This window comes from Bactrocera dorsalis, chromosome 4 (genome assembly GCF_023373825.1).
Source record: "Bactrocera dorsalis isolate Fly_Bdor chromosome 4, ASM2337382v1, whole genome shotgun sequence".
In the NCBI taxonomy this organism is placed as follows: domain Eukaryota; kingdom Metazoa; phylum Arthropoda; class Insecta; order Diptera; family Tephritidae; genus Bactrocera; species Bactrocera dorsalis.
In genome coordinates, this window is record NC_064306.1 from 56,511,928 (window position 1) to 56,527,775 (window position 15,848).

The 15,848-nt window shown below is 39.8% G+C and overlaps 3 protein-coding genes across 7 annotated transcripts; 1 reads left to right on the plus strand and 2 right to left on the minus strand.

Moving 5' to 3' along the window:
- Nucleotides 1–550: 550 nt before the first annotated feature.
- On the plus strand, nt 551–1,584 carry LOC105224312 (glycine-rich selenoprotein). The gene is made up of 3 exons (XM_011202361.4): nt 551–711; nt 769–853; nt 921–1,584. Exons 1-3 carry the CDS (start codon nt 693–695, stop codon nt 1,141–1,143), a joined length of 327 nt encoding a protein of 108 aa, XP_011200663.1. The 5' UTR covers nt 551–692; the 3' UTR covers nt 1,144–1,584.
- A 207-nt stretch (nt 1,585–1,791) lies between these two features.
- LOC105224313 (alpha-(1,3)-fucosyltransferase C-like) lies at nt 1,792–9,263 on the minus strand. Of its 5 annotated transcripts, none has more exons than XM_011202363.4 (3): nt 9,005–9,263; nt 5,203–6,197; nt 1,792–2,365 (listed from the first exon to the last, which is right to left on the minus strand). In XM_011202363.4, exons 2-3 carry the CDS (start codon nt 5,949–5,951, stop codon nt 1,909–1,911), a joined length of 1,206 nt encoding a protein of 401 aa, XP_011200665.2. In that variant the 5' UTR covers nt 5,952–6,197; nt 9,005–9,263; the 3' UTR covers nt 1,792–1,908. The 5 variants fall into 5 exon arrangements, with proteins under 5 accessions (XP_011200665.2, XP_049311689.1, XP_011200664.2 ...); XM_049455732.1 differs by having other exon boundaries at nt 5,203–6,214; XM_011202362.4 differs by having other exon boundaries at nt 5,203–6,225.
- Nucleotides 9,264–13,033: 3,770 nt separating this feature from the next.
- On the minus strand, nt 13,034–15,848 carry LOC105224314 (regucalcin). Its single transcript, XM_011202364.3, has 4 exons — nt 15,653–15,848; nt 13,854–14,279; nt 13,628–13,778; nt 13,034–13,524 (listed from the first exon to the last, which is right to left on the minus strand). Exons 1-4 carry the CDS (start codon nt 15,714–15,716, stop codon nt 13,332–13,334), a joined length of 834 nt encoding a protein of 277 aa, XP_011200666.2. The 5' UTR covers nt 15,717–15,848; the 3' UTR covers nt 13,034–13,331.

A 15,848-nucleotide genomic window follows, 5' to 3' on the forward strand; every position in this document is an offset into this window, starting at 1 on the left:
TAATATGACTATATGTACACAACAAAAAATGCATTTATTTTATGTAATTGCATATTATTTTAAATCACAACAATATAATTACGATTACTACAACTCTGCACTCAAGCTTTTCACTCGCTTTTAATTGCTCTATTGTTATTTCATTGCAAAGCTTTTCTAATAAAATTAGATACTATGCGGGAGAAGTCGGAGAAAAATAATGCAGTTTTCAGAAATGTGTGTATGTAATTTTCCTTTGTTTAATTTTCACATCTGTTATCAGCTGATATTGTTTTGATGTGCACAGAATAAAATAAAAATTAGCGCTGCCAGGTAGCATATTTTTACGACCCACATTTATTGGTTATAAACTATTTTATTAATAAGAAATTCAAAGATACGCTACAATAAACAATAGATTTACAAGGAAATTGACTTACAACCGATCGAAAAATATAAATAATAATATATTCGTATAATAAATATTCCAAAATTTGTATTAAAAAACCAAGAGCGCCATCTTATTGTGAATTTTTCCGAGAACTAAAACAGGTAAAATACACGTCACTTTTTGTAAATATCACATTGTCGTCGAATTGTATTCTTGATTTTTCCAAAGTGCTAAATTCTTTGTTTTGATTTATTTACTGTAATTAAACAAAATTTATTGTTATTATTAGACAACCACTCAACAATTGTGGCGCCATTGCAGAATGGTGTATATAGACCGAGGTAAATTGTTTAAGATATTCGTGTATAAAATATATTAAAAACTAATTAAAACAACAGATGGTCGTGTCTTGGAGCGGAGACCATGGAGTGTGGCACGTGTGATGGAGATTTTTACAGGCATTTGGTTTGTGACTGTCACCTTGTAAGTAAATTATTAGAATACGCAATATGGTGTAATGCTCTCACATACAAATATGTTCACATTTCAGCTTCAGAACACTGATGGCTCCCTTCATGAATAATGACAATCCGCGCAGCAATACGCGACCGAGTAGATGGGGAACCGGTGGTGGAGGCGGTCCAGGTGGAGGTGGTGGTGGTGGACGAGGCGGCGGTAATGGTGGCGGCTTCAATCAAGGCCTTCGCCCAAATCGTCGCATCGGACGTGTTGTTAATACATCAATGGATTGTAATATACCTGGTGGCGGATGAGCACGGTAACGTGTCCAAGCCATTTATGACGTTGCATAAAGTTATTCAGATGAAGAATTACTTTATGCACGCTTGGACACAACAGACTTAATCATCACTCCCAAAAGCACTGTTAAAACTACTCGAAACTTTTGACATCGCCGGCAGTGCGTTATACTTTGTCGTTCTTTTGGCATTTATTGCTTCTATGACGATCAACTTTGCAACCCTAAGTTGGGAGAAGTTGGTTTGAAAATTATAAGTCGACAAAGTGTAATTATTGAGGCTTACTCTAATAGCTAAATATACATTTACATGTAAATATAACAAATATGCTTTAATACATAGTCAAGATCAGTGCAATAGCCATGTTTTCGAATACATTTGTATGTTACTAAAGATAATTTTTGTGAATATAGAAAATATTTTCCGTCTCAATGGAATTTATCAGCAGTAAAGAAATTTAAAGTTTTTTTTTGTATCAAACGTTTAAAGGGTACTGTTGCATAATTACAACAATTACAATTGTTGTGAATGTGAAGTACACAAACTTTAGGATTTCCTCAACAGACTAGGGTTATTGGCGTGATAGAAAGACTAAGTCGTGAAAAAAGAAGAACACCATCAAACCAGCCAGCTAGTTATGGTTTCCGAAACTCCATTACTTATACTTTTATTTTTGCGCATGCGCCTGCATGTTAACTTTTCTATGTACAAATAATTTACATAAAAAGTTCTTATTAAACTACTTAAATTACAAACAATAAATAATCGACTTATTTCAACTTAAAAATCTATCCGAGCCTTTTTCGTGCAAACTTCATCGGTCCAAAATGCATTTATATCTTCATAGACTTGTGTACGTCTAACGGTGGGCTTTGAGTGTATACGTTCACATAGCTCACAATATGGTAGCATTTGGAGGCCGCCGTCATTAGCTTCGACTCTGTAATAGCGACGCCACCAAAAGTACTTGACATACTCGTAGGGATGCTCACTCAAGTAGTTGAGGTATGCGGCCAGTGATGAGGCGTTTTTGAAGTCCTGCGCATCAATGTATGAGTGCGGTGGCGCGAAACGCGTGTAATTTGCACCACCGTAGACCACGGGCACAATGTGTCGCTGCAGCGCGTTAAAAAACTTTTCCGTCACGTAATCCTTGCAAAGGGAATTCTCAAAACTCAAATAGAATTTGTAATCTTTGTCGAGCAACTCATCGCAACTGCTGTTGAAGCGTTCGCATCTGTAGGAAGAGAAAAAAGTGAAATTATTTTAATAAAAACAATATAATAGTTAGAAATAAATTGTTGTTGAAGCCCAGTTAAAGTCTTAAGACCGATTTTGGTCTCAGGAGATGGATGGTCCCAGGAGATGGTGAACCCGATTCCCTAATCGATGACCATAGAGCAGAGGATCCATTCCCGGCCATGAAAAAATGTAAGTACCAATTACCCGTCTGCAGATCTACAAAGCAGCGTGGGCCGATGGATTGCCGGCCGAGCTATTCAAACACGGCGGCGAAGAACTGATAAGGAGCATGCATCAGTCTCTTTGTGGAATATGGTCAGACGAAGGCATGGTCAAAGATTGGAATTTAAGTATGTTCTGTGCAATCCACATAAAGGGAAACCCATAATCTGCGCCAATTACCGTGGAATAATTCTACCCAACATCGCATATAAGGTTTTATCGAGCGTGTTGTGTGAAAGATTAAAGCCCACTGTCAACAAACTGATTGAACCTTATCAGTGTGGCTTTAGACCTGGCAAATCAACAACCGACCAGATATTCATCATACGCAAAATCTTGAAAATGATCCGTGATAACGGAATCGACACACACCACCTCTTCGTTGGTGTTAAAGCTGCTTTTAACAGCACGAAAAGGAGCTGCTTTTATCCTGGGATGTCTGAATTTGGTGTCCCCGCAAAACTAATACGGCTGTGAAAACTGACGTTGAGCAATACCAAAAGCTCTGTCAGGATCGGAAGGACCTGTCCGAGCCGTTCGATATCAAACGAGGTTTCAGCCAGGGCCGCTCCCTACCGTCCGACTTCAACAACCGCGTCGTTAGTTCTGCTTTCTCCAGAATGGTTAAAGAAGCGAAGCAAATGGGTCTGGTAGTGAAGTCACTCATTATTCCAGTGCTCCTATATGGTACAGAGGCATGGACGATGCCGACATCTGATGAGTCGGTATTACAAGCTTACGATAGAAAGGTTCTGAAGAAGATTTATGATCCTTTGCGCATTGGCAACGGCGAATGCCGCAGTCGTTGGAATGATGAGCTGTTTGAGATATACGATGACATCGACATAGTTCAGCGAATTAAGAGACAGCGGCTAAACTGTCTTTTTCAGGGATGGATCGAAGCTCAAGAGTAGGTTGATAGATGACTCTTCTGTCTGTAGCTCTCAATCAACTCATATTTCAGACCGCCAGTCTGCTGTAGTGCTTTTCAAATAGAAGTGGGCGCCATCAAGGTAGTATCAAATGTACTTCTTCGAAGTGCCGCTTCTTTTAGTGAGGTATGCATGCATTCACTCTGATAGTAGCGGTGTTATACAGGCTCGCTGATAGTGAACTCAAAACTAGTCAAGAGGTGCATAATCTCACTAGCAGTAGCATCAATCCTTCCATATTAAACTTGTCTGGATGCCTGGCCACAGTGGAATCGTCGGAAATTGTAAAGCCAATGTGCTTGCAGCAGGAAAGTGTCAGGATGTAAATGAATAGAGTTCCCCTGCTTTCGTGCATTCGGGTGCTGGATCTATGGGTCTGGCGAGAGCTAGGCAAACGTTGTTCAGCAAGTACCACTTATGGGGTTTCAGACATCTTCTGGCACAGAGTGCAACTTAAAAGTTCCATTTAACTGCTAGTTCTTAGCAGGACAAATATCGCCGGAATGGGAAGTCCTTTAACTCCGGTGAGGCTAATAATTTTAGAAAACTCAAGTTGTCAAAATTACAATGAGGAAGATGAGGTGCAGACATCTATACACTTTTTTCTCTACTTTCCAGTTTTCGCCAGACTAAGGTTGAAGCGTCGCCGTTTCCATACTTTCTACGAACCCGCTGAATTGACTGGAATGGATATTAATCGCCTCAATATAATCGTGGCCGGATCTAGGCGTTTGATCGGTATGTGACGGTATTTTCGATACATGCCTGGCAGTTCTGGACACCACAACAGACATGCGTATCTAACTGTCCAAGTTTGGATTATTCGTGATCTCACAAAAAATCAACTTACAGGGTTTGTCCAGAAAGTAATAGGTCTGATTTTTTTCCGACGCGACTGTACTCGGTAGAGGAAAGAATGAGCAAATCCAAAGGAAAAACGATGCTCATTGTCTTTTTTGACATCAAAGGCTTCGTCCACCATGACTTTGATCCTCCTGGACAAACCGTCAACGTCAAGTTTTACGTGGAAGTCCTCAAGAGACTGAAACGAAAGGTAAATCGGCTCCAACAAAACATCGCTACCGATTGGATGTTGCACCACGACAACGCTCTGGCTTACACTGTCTTTCTTGTGAACAACTACCTAACCAAGACCGGCATTCCACCATTCCGCAACCGCTCTACAGCCTAGCTGTGGACTCCGGACTTTTTTTCCTTGCCTGAATGGCAAGCATTTTGAGACTACGGAGGGGATCCAAGCAGCATGCACTTCTGCTATCACGGTTATTCCGAAGAATGCCGTCCGTGCGCCTTCAATGCTTGGAAATCGCGGCAGAGCTGCTTTTTATTTTATTTAAAGAATTATAACTATTGGTTCAATAAACTTTTTTAAATTGACTCAGTCCTATTACTCTCCGGACAAACCCTGTAAATACCTAACCCGCCATAACTTTATAAAGTTTGATATAACCTGGAGCTTTAAAATAAAATCAAAAGCCTTTGCAAACTAACCGTACTTCAGATAATTGAAGTTCATCAAAACTTCCCGTTATCTCGCTGTAAACATACTTCACATCTTCTACAAGTGTTTCTATTATCTTTGAGTACCTATGGGTGTACGACATTGTCGAACACACCGACACTATTTGACACATTGCAAACACAACAAACAATTTACCTCAAGGTCCCACATTTGCCATACACATCCACTTGCACGTGCGCCTGCAGCGCCTTCACTAAGCGCTCCCGCCGCGAAGCCACCTTACAGTTGGACACAAACCAAGCGGCCATTTTACGCTTTCCTTCAATTAACGATAACAAATCCGCGTCGTTTTGCGTCCAAGCCACCTCCACCGCAGGCCATATTGGATCTAGCGCCGGCGCAATAATTTGACGCGTTGAAATCGTCCTCACCACATTGTAGCTCCACACGACGTCCGAGTCGAGGCGATAACTCAACGTGAGATTATAGAAATTCCTCTCGGCCTGGAAATTGTGCCAGGTATGCTCCGGCGATTCTAATTGTGCGAACACATACGACTGATTGGGCGCACGTTGTGGTGGTGTGCCGTTAAAAAGCGGAAATTTACGCGCCGTATGAAAAACGATCGCTGCATAATCGACGATGGCGGGCAAAAAGTCATGTTGATTGGTGAAAATGCAATGGACTTGTGCACACTGCGCGTGCAACGTGTCCTCCGGTAAGGTCCAGCGTTTGTCCTCGAAGAAGCCATTCCAGAAGAGCACAACGCTGCCGTGCGTCACCGGCAACTTCGACATGCGCATGGCTGTATTTCGTGCATTGTTGCGCGTAGAGATCACCAAAATGATGAGCGTCAGTAAGAATATGATGCAGATGATAGTGCGCAAAGCCACTTTTAGGCAGCGCGTATTACTGTACATTTGCTTGGATGTGTTGAAGGACATCACGCCCACTTTGTCGATATATATGCGTAGCACATAAGTAACTGTAGTTTTTTTTTGGAGTTTTGTAAATGACTGGTTTTGCACGGTGTAACACGATTGTTTGTTATTTTTATTACTTGAACTATTTAAAAAGCTATTTAAATTGTTTCGTGCACCAATTTCAACGTGCTTAAGTATTTTTCTCGAACACGAACTCGAGGTATTGCTCACTGTTCGCTTTAGGCCGACTCGTTGGGGTTTGAGCTTCTGTTAGAATTCACCCACTACAATTAGACTTTGTATGCGCTCACGGATTTTAATTTGAAAAAAATATATAAATATATACACTACTATGAGTAAAAAATAGTAAGACTTTATTCATAATTTTAAAATTCTCAATTTATTCTTCAAAATCCATGTCGTCCACCTCATAGTAATCCACCTTGGCCTCAATATACTTGTGTCAACGTTTTTCCAATCAGTTCTTAAAGTTCAATTTCCAGAATAGCCTTCAATGCGCGTAGCGATTCACGTTTAATGTCTTCAATTTACTCAAAATGCTTTCCTCGGAGCAGACGTTTGAGTTTGCTGATAAGCCAGAAGTCACACAGAGCTAAATCCGGCGAATACTGTGGTTGCGGTCTGATATTCGTTGAAAGTTTCGCGAAAAAAATCATGAAGTATCAGTGTAATACTCGACGATGCATTTTCATGGGGCAAAAACCCATAGTTATCGGCACATAACCGGTATTGTAGCAACGCCCAAAAAGTAGATCAATAGGGACAGCAAACGACGCCATATTTTTTCCCGCTCTTTTGACATTTCTCCTCACTAAAGTTTGCCATTTCATCATGGAAAGATATGCGATCCAACAACGAGTCGAAATTATTAAAATTTACCACCGAAATTCGGAGTCAGTGATCTCAATTTCAAGAGCGCTACGTCCAATTTATGGTCGTCATAATCGTTCTGTCAGATCAACAATTGAGCGTCTAGTGGAAAAATTTGAATTCACAGGCACAGTACAAAATGTTCCCGTGTCAGTAAGACAAAGAAATGTCTGGAGAATCGAGAATATTTCTACCGCTAGCGCATCAATTGAGGAAAACCCAAATCAGTCTCTCACACCTCGTTCTCAAGCGTTGGGCATCTCTATGACGTCGTTGTGGCGAATTTTGCGAAAAGATCTTGATCTACATCCTTACAAGATCATATTTATTGACCCAAAAATTGAAGCCGCTTGACAACCAGAATCGTTGTTCGTGAATTGGGCTGAGCAACAACTTGAAAATTATCCAAATTTTCAGCGAAAAATCATCTTCAACGATGAGGCATCATTTCTGGCTGAATGGCTTCGTCAATAAGCAAAGTTAGGCATGCTGCAATTCACACGTACTTCATGAGTCACCATTGCAACCTGACAAAGTTGCGGTTTGGTGCGGTTAATGGGTCGGCGGCATCATTGGACCGTACTTCTTCCGTGATGATCAAGATCGGCACGTTACTGTGTTCACATTCGCTACCGCTTAATGATAATCAAATATTATTGGCCCGAATTGGATGATATGGACTTGTACAATATGTGGTTCCAACAGGACGACGTCACAAGCCACACAGCGATTGTCACAATCGATTCATTGAAAACCAAGTTTGATGAACGTGTAAACTCACGAAATGGTCCAGTCAAATTGGTCACCTCGGTCGAGCGATTTTGACGTCGTAGACTATTTTCTGTGGGGCTACGTCAAGTCTATGCTCTATCCAACAAGTCAGTGACGATTCATGAACTTCTTACCAATATCAAATGTGGTATTGCAGCAGTATCGAGCGATTTATGCTTGAAAACCGTCGCAAAATGGATTCGGCGTCTAGACTTCTGCAAGTGTGTCCCTGGTGGCCATGCAAAAGAAATCGAGTTCCATACATAATAGCATCGAATGTGCTTTCGCAGGAATAAAGAATTTAATTGATATCCGAGCAGTTTTTGTTGAATTAAAAAAAAAGCGTCCTTATTGAAAAACCCTGTTAATTCCGGCTCTTTACGAATAGCTTGGCGCAAACGTCGCATAACACGCAAATAGTACTCCTTGTTGACAGTTTGATCGGCCGGAAGGAATCTGGAGAGCACCACACCTCGATAATCGAAGGAAAGTGTCAACTTAAACATGAGTTTTGACTTGCTTCGAGGTGTTTTTTCGGCTTAGGCTCACCTTTGCCACGATATTGGGTTGCTTGATAGTCTGAGATATAGATTCAAGACTCATCGCCAATAATAATACTTTTCATGACATCCTGGTGGTCTGAGGGCATTATTTCACAGACGTTAACGTGACTATATTTTTCGAAGTAATTGAGTGATATTGGAACCAATCGTGCTTTCACTTTTCTTAGGTCCAAATGAACTTTCAAAATTGATCCTTCCAATATGCCCCCGATGCCAGTAGGACTGGCTGTTTATCAAGGATTCTCAAGTATCAATTCTTTAATTTTATTGATGTGTTGATCTTCAGTTGATGTTGATGGCCGTCCTGGAGGTGGTTCATCGTCAACGCGTTCTCGACCCGCTTTGAATAATTTGTACCAATCGAAAACACTCGCGACAAAAATTATCATCGAAGGCCTTTTGAACATTCTGAACGTTTCGGTAACAGAAATTTTATTCCGCACACAAAATGGAACTTCTTTGTTGAATAATTTCACTCATTTTCGCCAAATGCGCTTTATGTGCTTCAGACAGCCAAGCGTATACTAAACACTAATGATCTTTTTTTGATGATAAAGACTGACGGTTATACCAACCTAGAAACCAAATATTTTGACGAATGGATTTTCGCGCGAAATTGAAATTAAAAAGTCTTACTATTTCTTGCCCACAGCAGTATATACATATATATTTTTGATAATTAGTAAACACAATGCTTTGAAATATATATATGTACATATATTTTCTATTTATATTCACTTTTAATATTATAATTAACTTTTATTAACACATCTAGATTTCTAATACTCCTGCATTAATTTTTTAAATAAAAGCTCATAACTTTTTTAAATATTCTTATTTCAAACTCACGTCTGTCTAAACCCAATTTCTCTGCGCGACAATGAGAACTAAAGACCACCGATAGAAACGCTTATCACAGATATTCCAATATTGGTAAAGTTATCAGGCAGTAAACCCTTATTGGTTATTGACACGCCTGTATGAGACTACATGTATATTTATAAATGTGGATGTGTGTTATATCTTCAAGTGCGTGTCCTCATGTTGTAGAAGCACGCTACACTGATGGACAATTCTCACTTTTTGCCGTTTGAGTGTTAGTAATTTTATCAACCACGGCGGTACAGATAAGAACTACTCCCAACTGTAAGGCCCAAACGAATTTATTTGATTTAATCTTGAACATAAATAAAGCACACCACAGTTGCGCAGAAAGTTGGTGCGTTAGCAGTAATGTAGTGTTATCTACCCCATCGAAAAATATTTGAGAACGCCTAGTTTGTAATATAGGGTGCTTATTTAAAGTCAAGAATGAAACGAGCTGCCAAACTTGCATAGCAGTTGTGAACAAAGCCTACAGCCGCTTTCCTCTGCACCATATAACAGCAGATGATGAGTGACCTGTAGAGTTTGGTCTTTGTTCGTCGAGAGAAAACTTTACTTCTCAGTTCCCTACTCAGTCCGTACTAGTACATGTTGGCTAGGCTTCATCTGAGTTGGATTTCGAGACTGGTGTTGTTGTTGGTGTTAATGCTGGTTCCAAGTTAGACGAAATTTTCTACGAGTTCAAAGTTATGACCAGTGTGACGACTATTTGTTTGATGACAGAAGATATTTCGTCTCGCCCTCATTCATTACCAGACCCACCATCGCCTAACAGTTTCGTTAATGTTTTAGGTATGAAGCGTTTCAATTTAATCTCGTACTAAAAGACCTTAATCGTTTGCAGAAACGACGTCGAGTAAAGTTCGCAACTTGACAAACTAACTTCCAATTCTCCATTCTTCAAACTCATCATTAATGCTAATGAGACGTGGGTTTATGAAAATTATCCAAAAATCTTGTGAATAGCGCTAAAAAAATGAATCGAAACAGTAAAAACCAAATTCGCTGAAGCTTTGAAGCCGATAACAATTATTTGAAATAAAAAGTATATTCTCTAAAAAAGTACCCTTTATACGAATTCGATCAGAATGACGAATTGGTTTTCTGATATCAGATTTCCCTTCGTGGAAGCGATTACTCATAAAAACAAATTAGATATAAAAATGGTGTTTAGATAAAAATTTTGGTACGCAATGAATGGAAGGCAAGGCACAAAGAATGCTTTCGTTCGGATCCACATTATGTGCAGACCACATAAATGTGTAGTTTAAGGGGGGAGCCTGGTTCAGAGGCTTCAAAGAATCGATTTTTTTAAGATTTTTTTGGGAAGGAAAGAAAAAATTGATTAAAACGAAATTTCTAGGGTTTGTAGTTATATATTTAAGCATCATTCACTAATTTTTTGGGATACGAAATCTTTGATATTCCGCCTTTGGGAAACAATTGCCCAATGCGTCTCGCATGTGCATTTGACGGATGCTTTCTGCCAAAACGCTCATGTATCTGCTAGACGCTCGGTCACTATTTTCCTTCTAGCTTCGAAAATATTTCAAATTCTCATCTAAAACTTTGAGGGCATATTCTTAGATTATTTTAAAGAGATTCAAGCAAAAAAAATAATCGATTTTTTGAAGCTTCTAAATCAGGCTCCCCCCTAAATCATTCTTGAAAAAAAACTACTCGGTCTCGGCATTAGGATACAATGTGAAATTGGAAGAAATCAGTTCTGCCAATACCAGTTGTATAACGGCATTGTTGAAAACTGCTAAAGTTGTTGAACTATTTAAAGAATAAGAGTACTAACATAAAATTAGGTGGAGTGAATGATAGATGATATGGATCACTGAAAAGTTTCCGAAGTAATTTTGTTTTTTTTTTTAAAACATAGTCAATAAGTTGTGATGCAAAATATATCACGGAATCTCAGATCAAACAAAAAATGGACGTAATCGAACCATTACTACGCTTATTTATCTTCGAACACATTTTGAATTCCAGAATATTATTTAATGTTAACAAGTATCGATAAGGACGCTACAAAAGTAGACCAATAGGGATAGCAAACGACGCCATATTTTTCCTCATTCTTTTGACACTTCTCCTCAGTAAGCTTTACCATTTCATCATGGAAGGGCATATGATCCAACAACGAGTCGAAATTTTTAAAATTTATTACAGAAGTTCGGAGTCAGTGGCCTCAACTTTAAGAGCGCTACGTCCAATTTATGGTCATCATAATGGTCCTGTCAGATCAACAATTGAGCGTCTAGTGGAAAAATTTGAATCCACAGACACAGTATAAAATGTTCCTGTGTAAGTGAGACGAAGACTCAAATCAGTCTCTCACAGGTCGTTCTTCAGCCTTGGGCATCTCTGTAACGTCGTTGTGGCGCATTTTGCGAAAACATCTTGGCCTGCATCCTCACAACCTCAAATCGACGCAAGAACCGAAGCCGCTTGACCACCAGAATCGTCGTACGCAAGATTTCCAATAGATCTCATCAAGAAAATACTGGACATTCTGTCATTTAGTACTAAATATGTATATATAACATCGGTTTAAACCTTTCACTGGTATTTAATACTTGTGGCCATTTTTTGGCTCCTGAAGAATTACAAGATATCCCAAAAATTAGTTTGGAATATCTAACATTAGTTTTTATCAAAAAATTGTAAGTCCACATTGCCCTTCTTTCGAAAAACAATAACCATTTGTTAATGTGAACCTAGGACGCGGTGCAATCCTCATTTACTTATCTAATGTGACTCTAAGTGATCCTCTGAGCAATTTAATAATGAAAAAATATGTGACCTGGTCTACGAAAAGGGGGCTTAGGTGTCAAAAAAAAAAAAAACAATTCATGAGATAACTGACGAAACGAGTTGTTTATTTTTAACATCTTTTCCCAGAAAACTAGTTTTCGCACGTTAGCTCCCTTTTCGTAGACCAGGTCACATATATTAAGTTCAATTGCACCGAAGCTAAAATACCCTATACAGCTACATTTTTTATAGCAAAAAAGTGTGTAAGATCTTTATCTTGATTTTGCTCAATTTAGAATGGCGGTTAAATGCTACTGTAGTCCGATCTGAACAATCAATCTGTTCTGTTGATATCTTGTAAAATAAAAAAAGTTTTCCTACACAAGGACTTCAGCTTGAATGTATGACTGCTCCATCTTACAGTTGAAATTAGTCGACTGAGCTTGTATGTATTTTATAGGGTCATCGATGTTTCCTTCTGGGTTTTACAAACTTCATGGCAAACTTAAATTACACCGTTCAGGGTATCGTCAATAAGAGAGTACGTTGAAGCTGTGAAAGAACTTTTCCTATATCTACGAGGTTTGACAATTAATTAATGAGACTGATTTTATAGCCGCGCTTGTGGTAAACCTGTGACATTGAAAATCCCTTTCTCTTTTTCCGGCATCCCTCCCCTCTCCATTGATATATGTATGTACCACCTCTTTAGCTTGCTTAGTTCGCCTGCTGCGTCAAGTTGAGTAGACGTGTGTGTAGTGCTCGTAACGAAAATGGAAAAACGAAATCAAGCAGCATCGAATGACCGTCGCAGAAGACTGTTTGGAACAAGTGGAAAACGATCCCACGCTGCTTGATTGAGTTATTACAGGCGATGAGAACTAGTTTTTCCAATACGACCCGGAAACCAAACGCCAAAGCTCACAATGGTTGTCTCCGCGCGCCTTCCGCCCGAAAAAAGCTCGCATGACCAAGTCGAAGGTGAAAACGATGATTATTGCCTTTTTTGATAGCCGTGGAATCGTCCACAAAGAGACAAGTTTGAATCAAGTCCACTATTGCCAAGTACTCGAAAGATTGCGTAAACGAGTCAACAGGGTGCGCCCTGACAACGGGCCGTGCCACACCACCATCAGAGATCGCCGTGTTGCATCAGCCGCCTTAGTCACCCGACATGTCATCCTTTGATTTTTTTTTTGTTTCCTAAAACAAAATCGGTGGTCAAAGGAACCCATTTTGAGTCGATTACGGACATCAAGGCGGCCGTGACGATGGTACTCGCGGACATCCCAGTCGAAGAGTTTCAGAAATGTTACGAAGCATGGAAAACGCGCTGGAATCGCTGTATAGCTCCCCAAGGGGACTACTTTGAAGGGGATGGCAGAGTTGTAGAATAATTTTCAAATATACGCTTTTTATGGAATCAGTCTCATTACTTAATCGTCATACCTCGTAGTACATAACGTAACATTCATCTATACTTTCGTATTGCTTTAATAATCTCGTAATCGATTTCATTTTTTGTGCATTACAAATTTATCGGTTCATTGAGCTCGCCGCGTGCGTTGAGACCCTTAATTCGAAAGATCTCGCCACAAGATGTTGTTGCATTTCCCGAATCTACAGATGTCACATAAAGTTCATTGTACTGGGCGCCGCCAAAGGTCGCAGACGATATTGAACTGCAAGGTATTTCAATGCGTTGGATTATTCTCCATTTCCTGAGGAGATATGGAGAGATAAGTTGAGAGGGGGTGTGTGAATATATGTAAATACAAGTGCTAATAAATATGTAAATATTTACTGAACAGCGAGAATTATTACCTGGTGCAAATTTTTAATATTTTGGTGCTGCCGTGTACAACAACGTAGAGATAACCAGACGTGTCAATGGTCATGCCGTCCATGACAATCCAACCGCTGTTATTGGGTGGGAACTCACTTAGATCCAGGTGAAAAACGACTTTTGGATTCACTGCAGGAAAAAAGATATATATAGCCTACTATTGATGTTATGATTGCTTTCGAAGTAGTATATTCCGTGACTTACCTGCACGCCCAGTTTTCAAATCGTATTCGAAGCGCCTGATATCATTTCTGCCACTATCCACGTAATAGTACTCTCTGCGTTTATAATTCCATGCCATGCCATTCGAGAGATTCACATTAGCTAAAATCCGTTCTAGTTTACCGTTAGCGAATTTATACAAATTTCGATCACTAACGCCCGTAGTGACGAAATCACAATTAACAGTGCCGGTAAAGAGGCGTCCTTTGGCATCACATTTCGCGTCGTTTAGGCATTTGTTGACGCCACTTGGATTCTCTGTCTCAACTTCAAACAGCCTCTTAACGACGTGACACTTCGTGGCGTAGCCATCCCAGTAAATCTGTGCGGCAAGACGATTGAGACCAACAGCAAATAGATTGTCGGAGTTTTTATATGGTATAATAAAGGAAACTCGTCGGTGATTTGCTGTGGATTGGAAAATTTTATAGTGGGAAATAGAGTATTGGAAGTAATCATACAATGTGGTGGGGTGGTTTTTTTTTAATTTCCAGTGATTCGGACATTTTATGAGGGACTTTACAAAAAATATGAGTTCCCTGGACCTAACCTCTATACTCAAGATACCCTACAATCTGGTTACCACAGTGTAGCAAGTTGCATACTTACTAGAATTCCGGGAAACTGTAAGGCTGATGAGCTTTCTATGGCAGCTACTTCAGTCTCAATAACTTCGCAATTGGGTAGGAGCTCCCGTTCACTGCTGGACTGTTGGGCTTCATACCAGCTCAGCAAGCGTTAGACAACTGCTAGCAGCTGTGCAGTCGCAAGATCCTTCTGGCCTAGGGTAGATCGCAAAAGGTCTAGGGAACTCTTCGCTCTCAGCTAGGATCACATTTCAATGGTTATAAGAGTCCTAAGTACACATCACCACCAAACACCAGGTGAAATGACCAAAGTAGAAATAAAACACCTAAGCAGATTTGTAATAGGTTCAGGGTGCCTTGTCGATAGGTAATATTCAACCACATGAGATTTTTCGTCTGGTTTTGCAAAGGTCTAAATATAACAGTCTAAGGGTGATCCGTGCGCCGTACTGAGGTATCTTTCATCTATCCTAACCTAGAGTAGATATTTTAACAGACCAAGAACATTACAATTATTTTACTTCAAAGTTTTTTGTCTGTTACTTTTCTTCTGGGAGTGGCTAGAAATTCTTTTAGATATGGGTTAAGGACCTCACCACTTCCGATCTTAGACCAAGTATCACCTGGGTAGTCAACAAACATCCGTTTGGAGTTGTGCTAAAAATATAAGGCGATGAGAGCTCCACCTTATGATAAAGTCCTCTCTCGACGAACCAAAACCAAACCATAAATCGCTCATTATTCTCGACCTGCTATGTGGCGCAGAAACGTGAACGATGACGACATCTGATGGAACGCGACTAGAAATTTTCGAGAAAAAAGATTTTTGGTTTTTTAAACATAAGAGATCGTAAATATCCGACGATGACGTAATGAGCTGTACGAGTTATACAACGACATTAACATAATTCGGCGAATAAAAAAACAGCGGCTACGTCATATCGTCCGAATGGATGAAATCACACCAGCTTTGAAGGTGTTCGATACGGTACACGCTGATGGAAGGAGAAAACCTCCACTCTTTTTGAAAGAGAGCTTCGTGTAGAGAACGATATGGTTTCGCTAAACCTTACCAATTAGTGCCAAACTGTTAGAAGCAGCAACGAGTGGGCGCAATTGTTGATTCGACTACAATCGCGACTTACTTTTAAGGTCACTTAGGTTAGGTTAGTTTCGATATTATACAATACCTACTTATTTGACATTTGTGAGTCCTCCCGGTTATGGAATCATATCGCGCCACTTCACCAGTACCCATGTCGACATAGTATAAATTCGGGTACTTCCAATGTGGTCCTTCTCCTATACTCACTCGTGTGCCATTCAATGCTTCGATCTCGTAGTTAGCCTGTGGTTCAGTAAAGAAAATTGTAAAGGGCTTGGTTTTTTA